We start from the raw sequence: 24,387 nt of genomic DNA on the forward strand, positions 1-24,387 counted from the left end.
TCCTTTAAAGACCTTACCTAAAAGACAAACAAGCCCCATGACCTCTACTTACGATTCATGGGCCAGAACAGTTAGTTACATGCCCCTCCCAGCTGTGAGGACCATAATTACCATCATGACAGGCTAGATTCCGCTGTGACACAATCCTGTGGATCTCAGTGGCACTTCTCACACAAAGCCTGCTGTGCTTCAAGCACACGCCTCCTCCAAGTGCGTGTTTGGTCCCCTTGGCCACTCCACCCCATGCCGTCCCATGTGGATGTGGGCGTGCGAGCTCCCGTGGCTGTACTGACGCTGATGAGAAGGAAGGGCTGAGGAAAAGAATCTACGGATTCTAACCTACCATTTAGAAATGTCACTTCGCTTCTGCTTCGTGTGTGTGTGTGTGTGTGTGTGTGTGTGTGTGCACAAGCAAGTGCACGTGGAGGCAGAAGTCAATATTGGGTGCCTTCTCCAACTGTTCTCTTGTCTTTGGGTGGAGTCTCTCCCTGAACCTGGACCGGCTAGGCTGGCTGGTTAATGAGCTCTGGAGATGCACCTGGGCCCACCTCCCATCACTGACGCTACGGTACATGGGTGCTAGGGATCTGACCTCATGATCACACAGCAGACACCGTACCAACTGAGCAAGCCATCTCCCGATCTCTAGTGTCATTCTTTCCGAGTGCTGTGGCTTGAACCTGCATCCTAAGGATGACCTATGTCTCCAGCCTCTTTATCCCTACTATGTTGGCTCAGTTAGCCAAGTGCTGTGTCTAATCTTTTTTTGTTTGTTTGTTTTGTTTTTCAAGACAGGGTTTCACTGTGTAACAGTCTTAGCTGTCCTGAAAGTAGCTCTGTAAACTAGGCTGGCCTTGAGCTCGCAGAGATTTACCTGCCTCTGCCGCCTGAGTATTGGTATTAAAGGCCTGTGCCACCACTGCCTGGCCAGCTGTATCTAATTTTAAGGAGAATGGAATTGTAAGTTTCCCATGTGGCTGAAGAAGAAAGGGAGAGTGTCTGTGAACAGATCGATGCCTGACATCAAGCTCTCTGCGCGGCGCAGCCGGTGCTGTGGAAACACTTCTCAGCCTTCGCTAAAATGAAGAAATGGTGTGAGAAGACCCCCAAATGAGAATCAGTCTGTATTAAGTGAAAATGGGTAAAATTCATTAACAGAACCTCGTGTTTTTTTTTTTTAATCTAACCATATGTTGTTTATGACGGACACACCTGAAATGAAAGGAAGCTGTGGGCTGAAACCAAAGATGTGAAAGGTAACAGGAAGAGCCTGTCTTAAAACACATTTAGTCATCTCTCTCGAGACAGAAGAAAATGAAGACGAGCCAATTACTTTCATCCCCCAAAGCTCACACAGTCGTGAAGAGCAGGAGAAGAGCCGCCAGGGATCAGAGAGGACCACATCCGGGAAAGGGGGACCCAAGTACTGGAGGGACTGTGTGAGATAGGGGGAGATGAAGAACAAAACGCCCAGAGGGATGAGAGGAGGAGGCTGCCAAGGCTCAAATACAGCCTCTGATCCTGAACTGGGCTCTTAACACTGTCAGCTGCTTCTTTAAGGGGACCTGTAAGAGCCCTAATCTAATGCTTTTATCTTTAAACACACACACACACACACACACACACACACACACCACACACGCACATGCACACACACACACGCACGTGCGCATGCAAGCACACACAAACACAGTAAAACAATACACGTGCCTTTTAAGGGTAAAATGGGCACTGACGGCAATGGTATCCTTAACCACCAAGACAGGTTCTACAGGGGCTGGAGAGATGGCTCAATGGTTAGGAGTGCTTGCTGCTCTTCCAGAAGACTGGGGTTCCATTCCCAGCATCCACACGAGGTTACCTAACAACCACCTGTACACTTGTAAACCCCAGCTCTATGGAATCCCATGCTCTTTTCTGGACTCTCTGCACACACGTGGCACAGACATACACACACAGACGCAAAGGAAAATCAGAACTTAACGAGACAGGGTCTACAAAACGCTAAAGAGCAGATGATCCTGAGGGTTAGAACAACGCCACAAGTGCTCTCTGGTAAAGGCATGACCTGACAAGTATCTTACAAGAGAGGAAAATTGAGACCATTCTCCAGATAGATATAGAGATAAAAACCCAAGAAAAATACCAGCCAACTGCAACCATTGTTCCAGGAAAGCAGTGCTTCTGTTACCAGTACTTTGGAGGCTGATGCAAGAGGATTATCATGAGTTTGAGTTCAGCAGATATTACGAAGTGTGTAAGACTGGGCAGTGGTGGCCCATATCTGTAATCCCAGCACTCAGGATGCAGAGGTAGGCAGATCCTGCGAGTTCATGGCCAGCCTGGTCTACAAATCGAGTTCCAGGACAGTCAAGGCTGTTACAGAGAGAAACCTTGTCTCAAAAAAAAAAGTATAGGGGATTTGTTTGGATGTCAGGTTGGCAAGGAGTCATTTTGTGGTTGTTAATCTTGACAATTTAATTATGTTGAGATATGCCTAGGAAATGAATTATTATTTATTTGTTGTGTGTGTGTTTTAGGGTTTCTATTGCTGTGAAGAGATGGCAACTCTTATAAAGGAAAACATTTAATTGAGGTGATGCCTTAGTTTCAGAGGCTGGGTCCATTATCATCACGGCGGCACAGTGGAGCACGGGAACATGGTGGCTGGCAGACAGACATGCTGCTGGAGAAGGAGCAGCTACATCCCGATCCACAGGCAACAGGAAATAGACTGAGTGTCACACTGAGCTTGAGCATAGGCGACTTCAAAGCCTACCCCCCAGGGACACACTTCCTCCAACAAAGCCACATCTGATAGTGCCACTCCCTATGAGTTTATGGGAGCAAACCACACTCAAACTAAACTACCAGGGTGTGTGTGTGTGTGTGTGTGTGTGTGTGTGTGTGTGTGTGTGTGTGTATGTGTGTGTGTGTGTGTTATAAGGTCAGGGGCAGTGTTTGCCACAGCACACATGTGGAGGTCAGGACTGGTTCTCTCTCTTTCTCCACTGGTATCTGGGATTTGAGTCCAGGTCAATAAGATTTGTACAGCCAGCTCCTTTACCTACTAAGCCATTTGAATGACTTGCTTAGAAAATCAACAAAACATACTTCCAGGTGTGTTTATGTGCAAATTTCCTGTGTTATTCAGTTTTTCTTTGCTGTGACAAAAATGGACTAAATAACCTAAAAGCCTGGACATGGTAATACAGCAAGTTTGAGGCCCTCTCAGGCTACATGAAACCCTGTTCTGAAACAAACAAAATAAAAGCAAACAGCAGTCTTCGATGTATGTAGGCTTAAGCTAAGATCAGAGCATCAAAGTATATGAGGCAAAGCCGAGGGACCGGCAAGGGAAAAGATGAATCCACAGTATTATAATTGAGGGCTTACACATTCGTCTGTCGGGGAAAGCCAGCGCCAGAAGTGATAAGGGCAAAGTGGACTCCACAGCACCAAACACCGGCTCAATAGCATCAGCTGGAAGTCTCACCAGCATAGTTAAGCTAGAGAAAGAGATAAAAGGCTTTGGAGTCCAGAAGGAAGAAGTAGAATTGTCTCTGCTTGCAGGCGATGTGATCTTATATGTGATCTCATATACAGAAACCCCAAAAGTCAACAAAAAAAAAAAAACCCCAATCCCCTGAGACTTAGTAAACAAAAGCTTCGCAGGCTACAGCGTTAACTGAGAAGGATGTGGGTGTGATCTGGCTGTGCTATCCAGCACCCCACTAAGCACAAGGATGATTGCTGACCTGACCAGTGAGGTAGGTGTGCGTCCTCTTCCTCCTTCACCACTTCCTGAGTGCTCAGTGAGGATGACTTTCCTCCACAGACAACTGCTCTTCAGCCAAGAGCATACAAGGGGATACATGCCAGGGCTGGGGCTCCGAACAAGGGGATACATGCCAGGGTTGGGGCTCCGAACAAGTGGATACATGCCAGGGCTGGGGCTCCGAACAAGGGGATACATGCCTCGGCTGGGGCTCTGAACAAGGGGATACATACTGGGGCTGGGGTTCCTAACAAGGGGATACATGCCTCCGCTGGAGTTCTGAACAAGCTCCGAGAGTCAACATACAGAATCAGTAGATTTCTATCCACTAACAGTGAATTACCGCCCAAAGTCAACAAAATAACCCAGTTACACTATCATAAGGAATGTAGGAATAAGTTTTCAAATATTTATTTATGTTTATTTTATATATGTGTGTGAGTGCTTGTATGTTTGTATAGGCACACATGTGTACCTGTGCCTGGTTGCTCACAGATTCCATGAAAGGAAATGGATCCCCTGGAACTGGAGTGACAGACAGTTATGAGTCACCATTTGGGCGCTGGGAACCAATGTGGGTCTTCTGCAAGAGCAGTAAGTACTTTTTTCCCCCTTTTTTTGGTTTCTCGAGGCAGAGTTTCTCTATAACAGTCCTGATTGTCCTGGAACTAGCTCTTGTAGACCAGGTTGGCCTTGAACTCACAGAGCTCCACATGCCTCTGCCTCCCAATGCTGGGATTAAAGGTGTGCGCCACCACCGCCAGCTAAGGGCCGTAAGAGTTTTAACCACTGAGTCATCTCTCCAACTCCTAGGAGTAATGTGGTTCTTAATTTTATGCATATGTGTGTTTTGCATGCATGTAGGTCTTATGTACATTCAGAGGCTAGAAGAGGGCATCAGATTCTCTGAAAATGGAGTTACAGATGTTGGGAGCTGCCATGTGGGGGCTGGGAATTAAATCCAGGTCCTCTGGAAGAGCACTGGGGCTCTTAACCACTGAGCCAACATTCCAGCCTCGTTAGGAGCAATTTTAATCAAAGAGATGGAAGACCAGTACATTGAAAACCATAAAACATTGATTAAAGAGATTTTTTGACAGACAGGGAAAAATAACCCAACCCATGTTCAATAAATCAGAAGAATTCTTATTGAAATAGCCTTCTGACCTGAAGTAACCCACAGATGCAATGCTAATCCCTACCCAAGTTCTGCCAGCAGTTCCCACAGATACCAGGAGAGAAACAATTCTAAAATTCACATAAAACTACAAAAGACCCTGAACTCCCAAAGTTATCTTGATCAAAAAGAACAAAGCTGGAAACATCACAGTACCTGAATTTAAGCATCTTTAAGAAGATAGAAATCAACACAGAACAGTACCAGCATAAAAACACACACAATCGAACAGAAGGCTCAAAAATAAATTTGCATAGCAACAAAGCAAATGACCTGATTTATTTAATTTTTAAAATTTATTTGGAGTGTGTGTGTGTATGTGTGTGTGTGCATGTATGTGTGTGAGCATGCGTGTGTGTGCATGCATGTGTGTGTGTGCATGTGTGTGTGAGCATGCACATGGTACATTCATATGTAATGCTCATGTGGCTGTGTGCAGGCCGGAGGTTGACACTGCCTGTTCCTCTCCAAGCTGTTTTCTGAGCCAGCATCTCTCACTGAACTTAGAAGTCATCTGTTCACAGAGACCAGCAAGCACCAACCCCGTTTCTGCCTTCCCAGCACTGGGATTACTTACAGGTGTGCACTAACGTGCCTAGCTTTCTACATGGGTGCTGGATTCTTAACTCAGTGATTGTACAGCCATCACTTTACCAACTGAACCAACGCTCCACCCTCAAATAACTTGATTCTTAAAACGAGCAAAGGACACGATAGGCATTTCTCAGACAAAACCGTATCAGGTACTGAACTTCACTCATCGTCAAGGAAATGTAAATGAAAACCAGAGTTACCACCTCACACACACTAGGACAGCACAGAAAAAGGTAAGAAGTGTTGGTAAGGGGGTGGGGAATAGAGATTCCTCATCTGCTGTTGGTAGGGGTGTGAAACGGTACAGCTGCAGTGGAAAACAGTACGAGGCTCCCCCAAAACTAAACATGAAACCACACATATGGTTCAGCAACCCATTATCTCCGTGTATACCGAGGGGAAATAAAATTAGTACACTGAAGAGATATCATCCCTATGATCCCAGCACTTGGAGGCTGGGACAGGAGGATTGTGAGTTTTAGGCCAGGGTAGGCACTCTAGTGTGACCCTGTCAAGAATAAGAGGAGAAGCAGCTGTGGTGGTGCACACCTTGATCCCAGCACTTGGGAAGCTGGGGCAGGCGGATCTCTGTGAGTTCAAGGTCAGCCTGGTTCACTAGTGAGCCACAGGGCAGTCAGGGCTGTTACACAGAAACCCTGCTTGGAAAAAACCTAAACAAACAAACACACAAAGAATAAGAGAAGGGAGGGGAGGAGGAAGCTGCCTCCTGTTCATTGAAGCGTTATTTACAAGATCCGAGTGGACCTAACAAAGAATGAATAACGCTGTGCTTTTCGAATGAGATGTTTACACACAGTAGACTGTTATTCAGCCATAGACCTGAATGAAATTCTGTTGTTTGTCACAATGGAGATGTGTCTGGAGTACATCTAAATGTAACGCACCAGTCAGACAAAGAGGACTATGGCATGGTCTCATCTGTAAACTGAATCTAAAACAGCCAAAATAAATAGAAGCAGAGCCAGGCATAGCAAGCAGTACGTGCCTGCAAGCCTAGCACATGGGAGGTGGAGCAGGAGGATGCAGGGTTTAAGGTCAATCTTGGCTATTCAGCAAATTGAGGCCAGCTTGGGCTACATGAGATCCAGTCTCAAAAACAAAACTAAGCAAAGCAAAATGAAATAAAAAGCCAAAAAAAAAAAAAAAAAAAAAAAACCCTCCAAAAAGCAGAAAGTAAAATGGTGGCAGCCAGGGTTGGGAGTAAGGGATGAGAAACTGTTGTTTAACATGTAGGCAGTTTCAGTTTGAGCATACAGGAGTTGGGTGTCTGTTCAAAGGCATGTTGATTATAATGCGCCATTTCCCCAAAGATTGCTGAGAGATCTCCCAAGCCTCAGGCATCTGATGAAACACAGTTGAAGTGGTCATTCTTTGTCATTTATAATTTACCACAATCTCAAAATCAACTGTGTACTAATTCACTAGCAGAAAACAGCTGGAAAAATGAACTGGTACTCCAAAAAATCTTTTCCGGTCACATCAAAAAGAATCATAGACCTAAGGATAAACTCAGAGTTGATGATTGTAAAATGGCTACACTGGAAACTAGAAACCAGCATTGGAATTAAGGCAGAAATAAAGAAGAAGGGCTGCCAGGCCTGTGAACTGAATGACAATGTCATTCAGATTCCAACTGTCTATAAATTCAGTTTTCCCCAAAGCTGGCAGGGCTGGTACCAAAGTTTATGTGGAAATGTGAAGGACCTGGATAGATCAAGGCCAACGAGGCTGAGCCTCCCTCATCTGAAGACTTCTCTACAGCCGGAGGACTTAGATAGGTAGTGTTTGCTGGGATAGACGTAGCTCGTTGAGACACAGTAGCCCTCAGAGACGGAGATGCCTGCTCTCAGCCTGCCAACAATGAAGCAACTGAATATTTGGGCCGTGCAGATTCACATTGACTCCTTACCTCATGCCACACCAAGAAATTAATTCACGAAAGACCAAAGACATGAGGAGAAATGATAGTACTGTCCAGTCTCTGCATGAAACCAGAACAGAGGTAACAGTGTGAAGATGGGAGCCCAGCCTGCCTCACCCCGTTGCTGTCTATGGCAGCACTGCCAAAATGACAAGGTCAACAGGCCCAGCCCCGGTGTCCTGCGTGTGGGTCTGAGAGGATCAGCAGATCCCCAGCATGCCCCTGTAGGGGAGTAATGCCATTAAGACTGCAAGAAGGCTGGCAGAGGTCAAACTCTGGAGACCAAAGGGAATGTTTACCTTCAAATGTCACACCAGCTCTGTCTTAAGCTTAGAGGGCTCATTCTGGGAGGAAAAACATCTTTGTGGTGGAGAAATGTATGTGAAATTCAAGAATTCCTTCCAATTTTACTTTGGATTCATTTTCTTCAATTAGAGACAAGTAAAATTAAATCCACTAAAAAATAGACATATGGCATGATCCCATTTTTATGAAAGTATTTCCATCTCTCCTATCTGTAAAAATGCATAGAAATATGTCTGTACCAGAAATGTTAATGACGGTTATATTTGAATCATGAAACTTGAAGTAATACTTTTTCTTTTTTATACTTTTATGCAATGCTTAAATTGTTTACATGGAGCATATACTAGAAAAAATAGTTTTTCTTGAAAAAAATGAGAAGAAAAAAGCAACCTTAGGCAGGAATGGTGAAGCATTCTTTATTCTCAGCACTCGGGAGACAGGGGCAATCAGATCTCTGAGTTCAAGGCTAGCCTGGCCTACAGTGAATTCTAGGACAGCCAGGGCTACATAGTGAGATGCTGTCTCGATCGTCCCCATCATCACCATCATCATCACCATCCCCATCATCACAATCTCCATCCCCATCACCACCATCACCACTATTCCTATTATCACCACCACCATCCCCACCCCCCCACCCCCATCATCACCACCATCACCACCACCACACCAACAGCAACCATCAGTCCTGACATCTTGGTAAGAGCACTCAGGGTTTCATTTCTATTTTATTCCTCTAACTTCCACACTTTCCCCATTTCCTCCCTGTCTCCTGGCCCACTGTCCCCGAGCTAGCCTCTCTCTGAGAGACTTCACCTTGTCATGATTAATTGGGGTTTTTCTTTTCTCTGTCGAGACTCGGGGCAGAGACATTTTCAGAGGGTATTGAGACCCTTGGCAAAACCTCCTTTTCCTTCCCTCCTGTGAGCTTCACAGGAGCAGGGGAGGCAGGACCGATTAGTTGGAATGGGACAGCATGGGGAAGGTGAGTGCCCCTGAGTGCCACTCAGGGGAATGTTCTCTCCCCCAGATGCTGGGGGATGGGAGTTTGGATTTTATCCAACTCATTCATTTTGCCCCTGCACCTTTGCTCAGTGTACCGCCACCTGCCGGCCTTCTTGGATAGTTACTGCCTCCAAGGTCGCTCCTCGACAGGACTCAATTGTGGGGAAGCAACCATCATCAAAACTGCCCTTGTGATGTTACCATCAACCCTACTCTGCCATGCCAGGTCTTGGGGACTCGAGATGTGTGAATCACCCTCCCACAAGTTCCATAACTTAGGGAAGGGTAAGGTACAGGTTCACAGAGACGGAATGAAGGGCTTCCCTGCTGTCTTCACAGGGCCAATGCAAGGGACAGGTACAGGATAGAAGTGGAGCTTGGGAGGTCTTTGAACAAGGCCATCGCTGAAACGCCCACACCATTGTGAGAACGCTGGTTCTTCAAGCAAAGCGTGTGGGGTGACAGTCAGATGGTCAGTTTACCACGGTGGACATTTCCAGGAATGAATCACAAATGTTTGGAATATCTGGTCCTCAGGCCCCAGAATGAGCAGGCTGCTTTGAGGACTCCATGCTTAACAGAAACAAACCCAGCAGGGACTCTATGCTCCTGTCCCTTTTGAAGAAGAGGTGTCAAGGCTCTGTGGGATGTGGGATATGGCATGTGGCATTGGAATGAAGAATAAAAGAGACTTAAACCCAGGAAACTGGGGACTGAGTGGGCCTTGGGATGAGATGATATGGCCTAATCTTCATAATTTGTGGTAGGAACTGAGAGTTGAGTAAACACCAAGACTCACTGCCCATGGGACTGGGGAGCTAGTTCAGCCAGTGACATGGTTGTGATGCAGTCATGAAGCCCAGTGTTCAATCCCTAGTCCAGGCAAAAAGCCAGGCATGGTGGTAGCTCTTGTAATCCCAGGAGCGGGGAAGCAGAGGCAGGCAGGTCCTGGGACTCACCAGACTATAATCAGTGATCTTTAGGTTAAACTGTTCCCGCAAACAAGATGGACATCTCCTGAGGAACGACACCTGAAGTGACCTATGACCTGGACGTGCATGCACACATACAGATTCACTGCCATGCCACTACAGTGTGGGGAGGGGTGGCCACAGACTATAATCCTGAAGCTTGTACCACAGGGCAGTGGAGGGAAGAGCGTGTACTGGACACATGAGATAACTGGGCCTTAGGAATTCTCCACGAATTTCTTGTGTTTCTCTCCAGATTCCTAGACATCAGGCTCTTTTTCCCCTTAGATGGTGGCATGGGTAGACTGAGGTTCTCCAGATACCCTTTGTAAATGTGTGATGTGACTAATATATAGCAATACTAATTACTTTTACACTGATATATATACACACACACAGCACATACACGTGCATACACAGCATGTACACACACAACCACACACACACACACACACACACACACACACACTACATGCTTATTTTAAAAGGAAAATCCCTGAGAGATACAAACAAGGGAACTCTCAGCTTTCCCAGGGGTTCAGAGCGAAATCAAATGCCCTCTGGATGGAGGATGGCCGAAAGAATCAGGAAAAAACATAAACAACATATTAGAAACAGTGATGGCTGCTCCAGGCACCCTAGTGCCCTGCCCCTGGGAACAAGCCTATGTTCTCTGGGACCAGGGAGCCAGCACCTCTACTCCAGCTACTCTGATAGTCTTGGCAATATGAGCTGATGAAAATACAAGAGGCCCAGGTTAAATGAGAAAAGTTATTATTTTTGCTAAGAAACAAGGACTTTTAGTAAAGGTAATTCCCAAATACTGTGTGGGACATTTTTCTAAAAAAAAAAAAAAAAAAAGGTGTTTTCTGTGTATGACTTCTGCAGCTAGCTGCATATCCCATTTTTCTCTTATCCCTCCACCCTACGTGTTGGCTGAGGAGATGCAATCCTGAGGTTTTCTTCTTACATTTCCCCCCCACTTTTTAAAATTGTTAACCCAAATTTCCAGAAACTTGCTAGCTCACTGATGCAAATTAGTTCATTTGAAAATAAATGTCTCGGCCTGGAGGGATGGCTCAGCTGTTAAAGGCTAGGCTCACAACCAAAATATAAGCATTTGTGGCTGTCCCTCCAGGTACCTAAGGGAAAAAAAAAAAGAAAATAAATGTCTCTGGGTGGTTTTCTCTCACAGGATCTTGTCCCTGTGAGCTCCAGAAGCCCTGATTGAAGCAGCCATGTTCTTCCAGCTCAGCGCTCACCACCCGGTAGGCCATGAGAAACTGCTGAGGCCTGCCCTGGGAGTTGAGGGTAAGGGTCAGCCTTGGAGTCCTCCACTGGTGAGTTCCAGAGTGCAAACATGGTAGATGCCTAAAGCATGCCAGGCTCAGCCACCAACCCTTCAGGCCAGAAGCCCTCCAGAGACTGGCACGGACTTCTTTTACCCGAGCCGACAGACCACCTCTCCAGGCCCAGTGTCTGCACCCCACTGCTTCACCCTCGCTGTGAGCCCCTCTCTGGCTCTGCATGTGCCTGTGAACAAGGAACATTCAGTCCCATGCCTGTTATCAGTACTTTTTGCACCAAACACTCACCCTAGCTCTGCCCTGTCCAAATTCTAGTCAGTCGGTCATGAAAAGTCCACTGTCAGGGCTGGAGAGGTGGCTCAGTGGTTAAGAGCATTGCCTGCTCTTCTAAAGGTCCTGAGTTCAATTCCCAGCAACCATATGGTGGCTCACAACCATCTGTAATGAGGTCTGGTGCTTTCTTCTGGCCTTCAGGCATACACGCAGACAGAATATTATATACATAATAAATAAAAAAATATTAAGAAAGAAAGAAAAGAGAAGTCCACTGTCAATGTCCCACTTCTCACGGTCTCTGCTAGGCTGGGTCTCTGAGGAAAACTATCTCCTAGAGGGCTAGGTAATTCTAGAGGGTGATGCCCAGTCTTCAATGGCTCCTTTAAGGAAGGACAGTTGACTCTTTTCAGCCTTCACATCAAGCAGTGTTGGGTCTGCCTTGGTGGCTGCCAGACCCTAGCACTGGGCACAGCCCAGAGCCAACACTCTAGCAGAATGAATACTGGAAGGCTGAGGAGGGAGTCCCCAAGTCAGGGTTATATTTAAATAAAGAAACAAAGGGGCTTAGTGGGTAAGAGTACTTGGTGCTTTTCCAGAGAATCTACATTCAGTTCCCAGCAGCCACATGGCAACTCACAACCACCTGTTACTGCCACCCCCACAGGATCTGATGCCCTCTTCTGGCCTCTGTGGGCACTGTGTGCATGTGGTGCAAAAGACCTACATGGGACACCTTTAATCCGAGCACTCGGGAGAACGAGGCAGGTGGATTTCTGTGAGTTTCAAAGCTAGCCTAGTCTACATAGTAAGCTCCAGGCCAACCAAGGACCATATAGAGAGTTAGAGAGACCTTGTCTCACCACCCCCAAAACAACAACAACAACAACAACAACACAAACAAAAAAGAAACCCTATATCCAAACACTAATAATAAACAAAAAGACATGGGCTGGAGATGTAGCACAATTGGTAGCATCCTACCTTGTCTAGTGTACACAAAAACCCTGCATAAGAACCAGGCATAGTAATGCACGCCTGTAACCCCAGGCCTTGGCAGGTTAGAAGTTTAATGTCATCCTCAGCTCCACAGAAAGTTCGAGGTTAGCTTGGTATACATGAGACCCTGTCTATGAAACTTTTAAAAAATGTTTAAATAAAGACACTTTATTTACAGATAATACAAAATAAACCACGGGACAAACTACTGGGCAGGGAGGGGAGGGGATAATCCCCATCATAGCCATCCTCTCTAACCCAGAGTAACTTATAAAAAAATTAAAAAGGCCTGGGCAGGGGCTGGACTGGAAGCACCTTTGCTGACGGGGGTTGGGCCTGCCATCTCAGCCATGTTGTTCTAGAGCACAGTAGACTCTGACTCTCCCCTCAGAGTCCCAGGCCTGGCAAACACGGGGCATAGCTACAAGGACAGTTAGTGGCCATTGCAGAGGCTCCCCAGCTAAGGACCCTGACTTCTTCCCTAAAGGGCTGGGAATCAGTAGGTGGGTAAGTGACTCTGGGGGCAGGCATGGGGTGGGCGTTATTGCAGTGCTCCAGCCAACTTCCTCCTGGCCGTGGAAGAGGGTCTACACTGGGTTTGGGAGCAGCCATGTCAGGGCAGGAGTGTGGGATCTTCAAAGCGATGATGTTGTTGAGTCTACCACCTCACGGCCGTTGCAAACGGTGGGAACAAACTGGGATCCAGACCCTGGGGAAAGGTGACCAGAGGTTGGAACTGACCCCAAGAGGCAGCAAGAGAAGTAGGGCTATGGAGGTGAACATCCACCATGCCTCTTGCTGGTGTCCAGTGTTGTCTTGGGAGTACCTCACTGGCAGATAAGGGATTTCAGCATGCAGTCCTGGGGAGTGGACTTCATGCCTGGGAGCTGGGCAGGAAAGGGGACCTAGAAGGGGAGGGTTTAGAATGCTAACCTTGACCAAGGTTGGCACTGGCCCTGGGGGCAGTGCTGCCAAAGCGGCTGGTAGGTGTGCGGTGGCTCACCACGTTCTTCTGCGGCTGGAAAAGGATGATATGCAGCTTGGGTGCAAAGAGGCAGCCGAGCACCACAGAGCCACTGAGGCTGACCGACACGCACATGGTAGTGGTCTGTACCTGTGAGGGTGAGTGAGAGAACGGGCACAGGTCAAGGAGGGTATTCCAAAGGCCTGGGCCTGGGCCCGTGACCCCTCCCTAGGCTGAGGCAGGGTAACACAGCAAGCATCACTGAACAGTCCTTTGGCTGAGCCCTGAAGAGGGATGATAACAATCCCAGTGTCAGCCCCAGTTAATCATTTTGCAAGGCACACCCAAATGCTAGCTGAATTGTGAACATGAAAGGGTGCATGTATGCATAGCGGTATTTGCATGCAAGGGGTGCATGCATAGGGGTGTGTGTATGCGAGGGGTGCAGGTAAGAGTACATTCGTGTAGAAGCATGCATATCAGCGTGGGTGTATGTGTGTAGTAGTGAGTATGCAGAGGAGTATGAGCAAGTGTTTGTGGGAGGGGATGGATGCGTGAACAAGGTCTGTGTATGTTCTATGTGTGCCAGGATGTGTGTGCACACACTTGTAGATGCATAAGGGAATGTATATGCATCTTCCCGTATGCAGGCATGTGTGTTTGTGCAAAAGCATGTGCATGCATAGTTGATTACTGCGCATCTCCAGTGAGTCTTTAGCTGGTTCTGATGGGCATGCAAATGCAAATCATATGCAAATGCAGGCTGAGTCAGAGCAGATTCCCTTCCCAGCCTTGGCCTCTACTACCCAAGCAGGTGGCCCAGCAGGTGCAAGTGGGACAGCCAAGCCCAGCAATGCCCCCCCTCCACCGCCCCCAGCGGCGCACTACCACACCTCTGTCTTGGGAAAAGGGCCCACTCCAGGGATTGCCAGTTTTCCAGTTCCCTTCATTGTTAAGACCATCAGTTTAGACTCCCCGCCCTCCCCCCCCCACCCCCCGCCGCCGCTCTGGACTCCCAAGCTGAGTGACCAGAGCCTGGGACTGACTCTCCCTGACTCTCTACTTCATCAGTTAAGCAGCGGAGCTGTGGAGTTTGCTTGAGTCATAAGGATTAACCAAGATAAAATCCTCTTATGATTTGGAGCTCAGCTCATCTGCCACCTCCTCAGAGAGACCTTCCCAGGCCATCTCATCTGAAGGAGCTGTTGCCTGTTGGAGTCGAGGACACCCCTGGGGACTCTGCCAGTTGAAAGCCACCAACTGGAGAGCAGTTCTCACCTCATTTGGTTTTTCTTTGCTCTCCCCCCCCCCCACGCAGCTCTTCCACTCCCTTTGCTTTTCTTTATGTATTGACCCCTCCTCTATCTCCAGATGACCCTTCCCTGGAACAAGGCAGAGCCTGCACTCTCCAGAACATTGTTCTGCAACCCCAGCTCCTCCCAGGTTTGGGGATGGCATCAGAGTCCTGACAGCTGACTGCACACACACACACACACACACACACACACACACACACACACACACAAATTCCCATCTTTCTGGACATTTCTCCAAGCTTTCTTTTTCCCTTACACCTCTTATCAGGGTCCATTTGACTTCTTGAAACTTTAGAGTTAACAGCAGATAAAATGAGACAGCAGGAAAGAGTGGGCTCAGTGTTCCACCCCCTCCGACTTTTGCAACAGACGGCTTACCCGATAATCACTGGAGGTGACATAGAAGATGGGAAGGAAAGCCAGCCAGATGATGCAGGTGGTGTACATGGTGAAGCCAATGAACTTGGCTTCATTGAAGTTCTCTGGGCACTTCCGGGTCTTGAAGGCATAGAGCGTGCAGAGAGCAATGAGGAGCACGTTGTAAGCCAGTGAGCCGAGCATGCTGGCGTCACGGTGGTTACAGCGCAAGGTCACTACCTCCCGCCGTTCAGGGGCTGTCTCCTTGCCTATGCCTGGTGCCTCCACCACCAGCCAGGCAGCAACAATGAGCAGCTGGCCTGAGATAAGTGCCAGGCAGATGGCCACCTGTGAGGCAGGACTGATGAAGCGCGGCCGCTGGGCACCTTCCCGGGCCCCGCCAAAGATTCGAGCAATGCGATTGGTCTTAGTGAGGAGAGCTGAGTAGCAGACAGAGAAGGCAGTGCCCAGACCGAGGCGCCGTAAGGTACACACTGCCGTGGAAGGCTTGGCAATAAAGATGAAGGTCATACAGTAGCAGAGGAAGACACCTCCCAGCAGAATGTAGCAAAGCTCTCGACCAGAGGCCTTAACTACGGGCGTAGCATTATGCCTTATGAAGACACCCAACACAAAGAGGGTGGCCAGGCCACCTAGGCAGGCAATGGTGACAGGTCCCACTGCCCAGGCATCACCCCAGCGGATATACTCCTGGGGCAGCTCAAAGCAGCCAGTCAGACTGGCATTAGGCCAGTAGCCCAGACCACAGTCAGCACAGGTGAACTCATCCAGCCGGTACTCATAGGGCTGGCAGGGGATGCAGAGCCAGCAGCAGACCTCACCCGGCTGCACGCTCTTCACCTCATTCTGAAGGCAGGGCTCACTACAGCGAGAAGCAGGAAGGGGGCCAGCTGATGGGGAGGCCCATGGGATGAGGCTAGTGTCCAGGCTCAGACCTTCTGCCCAGTAGCCTACCTTCTGGTAGCGATAGCGCCCACTGCCTGCCCGCAGATAGGTGAAGATGTTGTAGCGGCCAATACCATCACCAAAGCGGTCAAAGCGGACCTCGTTGTCAGTATCTGCTGGGCGGAAGGGGGCTGGGACAGAGGAGAGAAGAGGTTAGAGAGAAGAGTTACTCTGATGTGACCTCAACCTTCATCCTAAGGTAGAGTCTTAACCCCAGAGGCTAACTTTTTCCAACACGGAAGCCCATTTTAATCCCAGCTACTTTCCTAAGACAATTTATAACAAGCTACGACCCTAGACTCCAGCAACAAACCTCAGCTCTCACCACGCTAAGCCCCAAATGGGCTTGTACCAATCCTATTAGGACTTGCCAAGCCCAAGCTTAGATTTTAGTCTTCAAATTCTAACTCTATCACAACACACAACATAGCTCTTTCACAGAAACTTAACGGAGATCCCAGTGCTAAACCAGGTCTCTAGCTGCAATACCCATTCCAGCCCCAGTCAGTCCTAACTGGTCCATGGCAAACAGAATCCTAACCTCAGTGGCCACCTGAACGCAGAGCCTTGCACAGGATGGTCACTGCCATCTCTATCCCCTAGTAACCTCCTGCCAGTTATTTGGAAATTCTATGCCATTTCAGATAAGGGATCAGAACCCTCAGACTTTGATACCCACGGAGGCCCTAGAAGCAGCCTTTACACCACCAGGATGCTGAAGGCAACCTGTCTGCTTGGTGTAGGTCTGGACCAGACTACGCTCTGTCTCTCCTGGCAGCTTCTCCTGCTGCACCACCAAAGGTTTCTCCTGGAGCCAAGCACAGTGGTTCTGAGGCTCTCGCTCTTCTCAAAACTGCTACTTAAGTTTTTCTTTGAGAACACTTTGGTAGAAAAATCAAGATGAGGATGGATGTGCTGGTGCACACCTATAATTCCTGTACTTGGGAGGCTGAGGTAGGAGAACTGCCATAAGTTTGAAGCTATCCTGGGCTACACAGTGAGTTTGAGACAAGGCTAGGCAATGTAGCTATATAGGCTATATAGACCTATCTAAAAAAATAAGTTTACAAAATCCATCAAGATTAATAATAGGGGGGTTGGAGAGATGGCTCAGTGGTCAAGAGCACTGGCTGCTCTCCCAGAGGACCCAGCTTCAATTCCCAGCACCCACATGGCAGCTCACAACTGTCCAGTTCCAGGGGATCTGACACGTTCATACCAAATACACATAAAATAAAGTTAAATAAATATTTAAGAAAAAGATTAATAATAGAGGTTTCACTAAATAGGATGCCTTCCTGTGGTTCACCCTCAACCTATGCTGATTTGGACTCTCACTCTGCCTGAGGATTAACTGGGTTCCCCGGCCAGATAGAGAGTCAAGAGCTGGAGGTAATGTCTAAGCAGTAGGCAGGGATCCTAGAGTCAGGACCAGTCCAAATTCCACTTTCTGGAAGATTCTCAAAAAGTGGAACCTCAGCCCTGACTCCAGCTGGGATCTTCTGGTTATGGTCCTTTTGTCCTCCCTTCCACAACCCCTGACTTGTGTTATATCCTACGTCTCCTTAACATGTAGTGGAACCTGAAGGCCAGCGGGTTAACAGACACTGGCCAGCGCTATTACCATCAAACTTGACGTTGAGCACGTAGTCTTTGTAGAGGCGGCGCCCGTTAACAGGTCTCATGGCATCGCAGAGGTGCGTGGTGTTGGGACAGAGGGCACGGTGCATGTTATGCAGAGCGTGGGCCATGGCATATACTGCGTTGACCACAAACATGATCTTAGACTCCTGCTCGAAGGGCACAGCCCGCAGTGAGTGAGCTGCACAGTCTCGCTGCCGGAAGCTGCACTGGAACCTCTCCTCCCAGAACTCACGGAACCAGGGGTTCCGACTGTTGTTCCAGGGATCCAAGCTCTGGAAGTAGGAGGCAAAGTCACTGATGGGATAGGAGGCCAGCTCAATGGTGATGGCCCCCTCCGCAGCCCCTTCACTTCCTGCTACCACACTCTCCAGGGCCCCCCAGCCATCACTGGCCACCCACGTGAAGCTGGCGTTGAGGCGCTGGGTAGCTGCGAGTAGCTCACGGGCATCCTCAGACCGGGTGAAGAGCACGGCGACCCGGGCGCTGGGTTTCTGCAGCAGGGCTCGCACCACGCCCTCGAAGGCTGCCCGGCTCATGGCCCGGCCCACCTTCTCCGAAGTGGCCACGCAGATGTTTCGTGCGCGAGCCTCGAGCTCAAAGGCCTCAATGCCGGTCTCACCGTAGTCGCCCTCAGATGCCACTGTTGACACGTACGTCCAGTTGAAGAAACGGAGAATCTCAGCCATGGCCTTGGCTTGGAAGAAGTCTGGGGGTACAGTGCGAGCGAAGTAGTCGTAGCGGGACTTGTCGCTCAACTTGGCACTGGTGGAGGCATAGCTGATCTGTGGGATCTGAAACAGCCGCAGGAGATTGGCCACCTGGGCAAAGGTGGAGAGGGTAAAGGTCAGAGACCAGTCTAAACAAGCACTGGAATCAGTCCCCATACCTATGGGATTCCACAGGTCACCACGGAGGGGACCTAGCTATGAGTCTGAACTTGCTGTGTCTTCTGCCTAGGGACTGAAGATTTCTCTCCTCCCCAAAGGACTGAGAGGGAGAACACTCTGGGCCACGAGCTGCACCAGAACTGAGGAAGGCCTGGAGCAGGGAGAGGCTGGCACTCAGCAACACCAGTATAGAGAGACAGTGGGTGGCATCTGGGATATTCAGAGATGCCAGTCTCTCTCATTGTTTGGTACAGGTAGCCCTTCTTAAGTGCCAATTCTCATGGGAGGCTGGAGAAATGTGACCCCAGGAAGAAAGGCCTAGAGCCAAGGTCTAAAAAAAAAAAAGCCTGGGAAGCCCAAGTTGGTCTCAGCTGGGTACCTAAGCATGGAATGAACAAGGCTTCCTGCTCTACTACTGACTGCCCGGCACCCGGTTTCTTAATCTTTGGTTCCCATGGCCGCAAGAATGAGGTTCATCTGAGAGCTCAGCAGATGATGGATGAATGGAAGTGCAGGTACTACAGGAGAGGGTGAGGGCCCTGTATATGGGATACAGGCTCTCAAACGGTCCAGAGCTCAAACATCCCCACACACGTCTTATGTACCCCTCTAACCCCTGTAACCCTCTGAGCCTTGCTCTCATTGAATCACAAATTGCTGAGCAGCTGAAGATGATGTGCGGGGGCTTCGGCTCTAGCATGTGGAAACTGGCAGAGGGGCTGGAATGAGGGAAGTCACTAACGGGCCAGCACAACCTGACTAAAGGCTGGGCGGCACTGACCAGGACAGGAGAAGAAAAGCAGTCTGACTCAGGAAGATGGGCCCTGCTAGAGAAAGGCAGCTTCGAATGGCAAAGGGGCAACTGTGCTTCTGCAAACACATGCATGGGGCCCTGGAGAAAACTGTGGGAAAAGGGGGTGCTGGTAAACACCCCAGAGGCCTCTGTGACAGCAGATATAGGTGCCGGCATGGCCACACTTGTCGAAGCAGCCACTGACACCTCCACTAGCTAGGATTAGTCAGGCAGGTTCCACCAGGCCCTGCAGCTCCTGACTCGGCTTCGTTTCTCCTAAACGATCATCCGAGGTCAGGGGTCAAAGGCCCACTTCAATGGCAGAGACCTCTCCTGAGGAAAGTGACGCCCTCACCAAGGTCCCCAGATAGTCCCTAGCCCTGATTCCAGATCTGCTCTGATCTCTCTGCACCTACACTGGACATAGACAGGAAAGGACATGGATGAGGAGACCCCATCAGGAATGGGGAGGAGCCCAGCTAGGCCAAAGCAGTCAAGTGAGGCCATGCATTCGGTCCAGGGAGAACAGCAGAAAGTCTGCTGGATTCACGATTCACGGCTGAAGACTAGCAGGGGAACCCTCTGCTGACCCCTTGTGGAAGAACAAGTGGTGGCAGTGGGGTTCCTAACCTCCCTCCCTCAAATTCTGCATCACCTGAAGATCATCGGCCACCCTCCCCATATACATTCTCACCCAACTGCTCTTCCCCCTGGGTCTCCACCTCGTTTCTATGGCTGCTCCAGGCTTCTACGTCTATCCTGTCAAAGCCAGATGGAAATGATCTGACAGACTGGGTTGATAGCCCTGATTTCATACTTCCTTTTTGCTACTACGTTGATTTATGACCTGCTTTCCCCATGAACCTGCTTTCTTGCCTATAAAATGGGTTAGTACTGATAGCAGCTCATATTGACTATGCCCCTATGATACACACTATCATCTTGTGAAATTTCTACTACAAACCTAAAAGTAGAAAGTGTTATTAATCTTATTTTATAAAGAGGAAGCTGAGACATAGAAAACAAAAGCCTGTCCAGAGCCATGCAATTAGTATGACGGGGAGCAAGGATTCAGTCCTGAGGCTAACGTCAGAGGCTGCCCTAGTAACCTTTTTGGGATACTTAATATCAGGTGTGTGTGTGTGTGTCTGTGTGTGTAACAGGATGATTCTGTTTTCTCTCCTTTCCCCCTGAGAGGAGTTTCTCTTACATAGTCTCTAGAACAGACCCTAACATGGCCAGGGAACTTTTTTTTTTTTTGCCTTTTTTAGGAAACAATTGAAAGGATGATGGTGGTACCCTTCCAATGCATCCATCCAGGAAGTCCCTTCTCATCAGGAATGCTGGACCATCCTTTCCAGCCTCCCTTCCTCAAACCCATTTGGTTGATTTCCACGTACCTGGATGGAGACATCACTGTAGGAGCCACCAATGACACCGGTGATGGCCGTGGGAGCATCGCTATGGGTGGCATAGGAACCATCGGGACAGATGTGGCGTGAGCCATCAGCACCACGACTGAGTGAGGCACGCACAAAGTCCAATGCCTGCTCCAGGGCGTGTGTATCCTTGGAGCAGCTGTCGAGGATGTGTGCACCCAGGCGTACACCAGGCAGCAGGTGGGGGTCGCGGTTGATGCGGTCCAGTGCAAAAAGCATGGCCTCTAAGCGCTGTATGCCACGGTGCTCATTAACAGGACCACACTCCTCTGCTGGGCCACCCTTCTGGTGTACTGGGAACAGCCCACCCAGCACCAGGTCCCCCTCCAGGGTCAGCACCTTCTTGGCTGGGCCCTCAGCCACAGCACCCCACAGCAGCAGCGGTGCCAGAAACCCAAGCAGTGATCCCATGGCCCCAAAGGGGATGGTTAGGTCCAGCAGACCAGGGTCTTCAAGGGATGAGGATAAACTCAGCAAAGGCAAAGAGAGGAGGAAACAGAGGCCAGGAAAGGACAGACAGGAAGAGAGATGAGAAGGGGGCCAGCTCCTGCAGAGAGATAGACAGACAAACAGGGAAAAGTAGAACCAGAGAGTGGCTGCTCCCTTTTATTTCCAGCTTTCCCTCTGACTCTGTTCTTTCCCACATCCCCTTCCCAGGTACTCAGGAGTCATGATGAGGGTGATGTCACTAACTATGCTGAGAAGCTCCTGGGCTACCCCCTAGGTCTGTCTCTCAGCTTTGCCCTAATCTTGGCTAGAGATGGGCTCCGTGTCCCTACCAAACTCAGAAAAGAGCAGGGAGGGTGGGAGTGGGGGCTCAGGCAGAGGGCAGGGCAACTAGCCATTGCCAAATCCTACACAAACCAAAGGGCCTATGCTAACCTCCTAGGAGACCCATAGAATAGTGGCTGAGGCCATGGCAGCTACACACTCAGGGATCTAGCTCCCATTGCGAGCCTTGGATTTCCAGAGCAGGGGCACTGGAAGACCCACCACAGGAGGGAAGAGTCTCTATGCGATAGTTTTGAGCCCAACAGAAACTGAAGCCCCAGTGAACACCCAGGGAGCTAGACTCTGGTTCTTAAAGGGCCAGTCCCCAAAGTCTTCTGAATAAGAAAGAAATGGGGACCCTGAGCCCAGAGAGATAGCAAGGTAGAGGGCCCAGAGCAGGTACCATGTAATTAAGTCTTAAATCAACAGAGTAAATAGATGTGGACATATATGTGTCACAGGTGGGGGACAATTAACCTGGTGAGACCTCTGAACAGGGATGGAGCTGAGCTGTGGATGCCCAAGCCTTACATGGGAAGCTGTTGGAGACTTAGTGTCTCTCTTCAGTCACTCCAAGCCCAGTAGATGTCATTTCTAGCCTTCCCCTCCTCGCCCTTTGACGGACCTTAGAGTTCCCTTCCCATCCTCTTCAGCCTGCACCCTATCACCTGCACCTAGTCATCCACCCTACATTATCCCTACACAGGCAGGCTCTTAAAATCATGCAGACTGGGAGAGGGACACATCTTTCCTCGGGATTGAAAAGGAAACTACAGCTTAAGGGGACAGCAACTAGTTCCAGGACCCCGTCCTGGCCACAGAGAATAAGGCTTCTCACTGGGCTAGTCTTCTGTGGGAGCCAGGGCAGGGGAACTCAGAGCTTGTGAGGACCCCCAAAGAAGCAGTTTAGCCAGGCAAACAGGAGAGAGAATGAGGGGTAAAGACAAACACAGATGGGGCAGAAACCCAAGGGAGGCCCTGATGGAAGCTGAGACAGGGAAGGGGGCAGAACCTGGGAGTCCAGGTTCTGAGGGGCAGGACCACAAAAATCTGAGAGGGCAAGCGAACCTGAGAGGCTGAGACAAAGACAGAGACACAGACAGAAAGAAGGACCAGAGGACGCTGGAGCAGGAGGCACTGGGAAGCGCGATGCAGGGCGTGCGTTCTCTTGGGAAGGCGGGGTGCCCGGGACGGTCTTCCCGCTTGCTTCCCGGAGCTCCCAGAAAGCGCTGTCTGGACGCCTCGGCCTGGGTACTCCAGAACTCGAGGACCCGCGGGGCCCCGGGTTGTGGGGTCAGGGCTAAAAAAGGTTGGCAGTGACCGCGGCACCACAGGCTAACCCTACCTGGCGCGCCCAGCTCTGGCGCGGGGCTCCGGTTCCCGCTTGCTGGCTCTCTCGCTGGCTCTGCGCTCTCCGCCCGCCCGCCCTGCCGCTTTCAATCGCGGCCTGCCCCGCCCCCGGCCCCGGCCCGCCTCCAGCCCCTCCTCCGTTCCATCGGACTCCTAGTCCCGTCCCCGTCCCCACCCCCCACCGCCCCAATTCGGCCTGCACCTCCCGCTTCGCAGGACCTCTAGTCTCCAGTCTCCCGGGCTCCTAGCCTAGTGCCTCCAACAGCCTTCAGCAGATCCCACTCTTGACAGATCCGCAGGGCCTGGAGCTGTCCACCGTGTGGTGCTGAATCCCCGGGCGCTCCCACTCTGCGCTGGAGCAGGTGTCTCTCAGCCCCCTCTAGCCCCGATTCAGACTGGGACCCGGCAGGAACTAGGTGTGAGGCACTGGCTTGGGAAGGTCACTGAGCTAGCACAGTGAGCACAGTGTTATAGGTTCTTATATGTCACAGAGTAAGAGGTGGACCTTGGGTTGAGAGCTAACACCGGAGCTTGGGGTATATAGGAGGTAGGTGGGGTGCTTGGCTGTTTTCCCAACCATTCTCTCCACCCAGGGATGGCAGTTCAGTCTACATGGTAGACAGGCTCCATGTGGGAGCTAAGGCCTGAGTCACTAGGAAGAAAAGATTAGGAGGAGGGGAGGTCAGAAGATGGGGCCTCCCCTTCCTTCCCATAGATGACCTTTAAAGCTACTGCCCCTCCCCCATGAATCTCTGCTTCTATGTGCAAAAAGGGCATTTATCATAGAGGTGACAGGCCATAGGGACAGAGGGGTTTCAGGGTAAAGGACTGGAATTCCTGAGGGACCTGCTGGGCCTGGGTTAGGGGTTAGAAGGGCAGGGAGTGGGGGTTAGAAGGGGAGGCGACTGAGGAAGGGTTTCAAGAATTGGCTGCTGCGTAGAAGCTGGAACCTGAGCAGGAGCCTGAGCAGAGCGAGGACAGCTCTGAGAAGATGCTCTTGACTCTTCCCTCCCATAGCAGGATGGGGACGGCCACCCGAGTAGGGGGTGGTGGATAAGCTCTGTAGTGCCAGGCTTTGCTGAAGGATCTAGAGAGAGAGGTCTATGCTCAGTTTTGGCCTCTGAGCTTGTCCTATCTGGCCCTGGCATCTATACACCCCAATAAGCACCAGGGCACAACATCCCTACTCAGCCCTCCAGTGTTGACCTGTCTTCCACAGGTGTCAGTGGATGCAAGGTCAGCTCAGATAGGTGGTAAAATGCCATGCCCAGACCCCTGAGGCATCTCTCTCTACATGAGCATGTGGCATCTGGGGCAGGGGGATGACAAAGCTAGGTCTTTTCTCTGGACACAGAAACCGGATGCCCCTTTGCTCTGTAAAGAACACAGCTTTTAAACAAAACAGACACATCAAACCCAAACAAACAAGCCGAACCACTAATGGGAGACAAGGTGGTAGCAGGATGAGGGTTCAGAGCTGTCAGACAAAGCTGGGGAGACAGACACGCCGTCTTTCAGATCCTGCTCTGCCACAGGCTGCTCTCACCC

General features: G+C 49.9%; 1 protein-coding gene across 1 annotated transcript; it reads right to left on the minus strand.

Moving 5' to 3' along the window:
* Window positions 1–12,763: 12,763 nt before the first annotated feature.
* Grm2 (glutamate metabotropic receptor 2) lies at window positions 12,764–21,129 on the minus strand. Its single transcript, XM_038323837.1, has 5 exons — window positions 20,680–21,129; window positions 17,580–18,417; window positions 15,011–16,086; window positions 13,286–13,466; window positions 12,764–13,061 (listed from the first exon to the last, which is right to left on the minus strand). Exons 1-5 carry the CDS (start codon window positions 21,127–21,129, stop codon window positions 12,988–12,990), a joined length of 2,619 nt encoding a protein of 872 aa, XP_038179765.1. The 3' UTR covers window positions 12,764–12,987.
* Between the last annotated feature and the right edge of the window lie 3,258 nt (window positions 21,130–24,387).

Source organism: Arvicola amphibius, chromosome 3 (assembly GCF_903992535.2).
Source record: "Arvicola amphibius chromosome 3, mArvAmp1.2, whole genome shotgun sequence".
Classification (NCBI taxonomy): Eukaryota; Metazoa; Chordata; class Mammalia; order Rodentia; family Cricetidae; genus Arvicola; species Arvicola amphibius.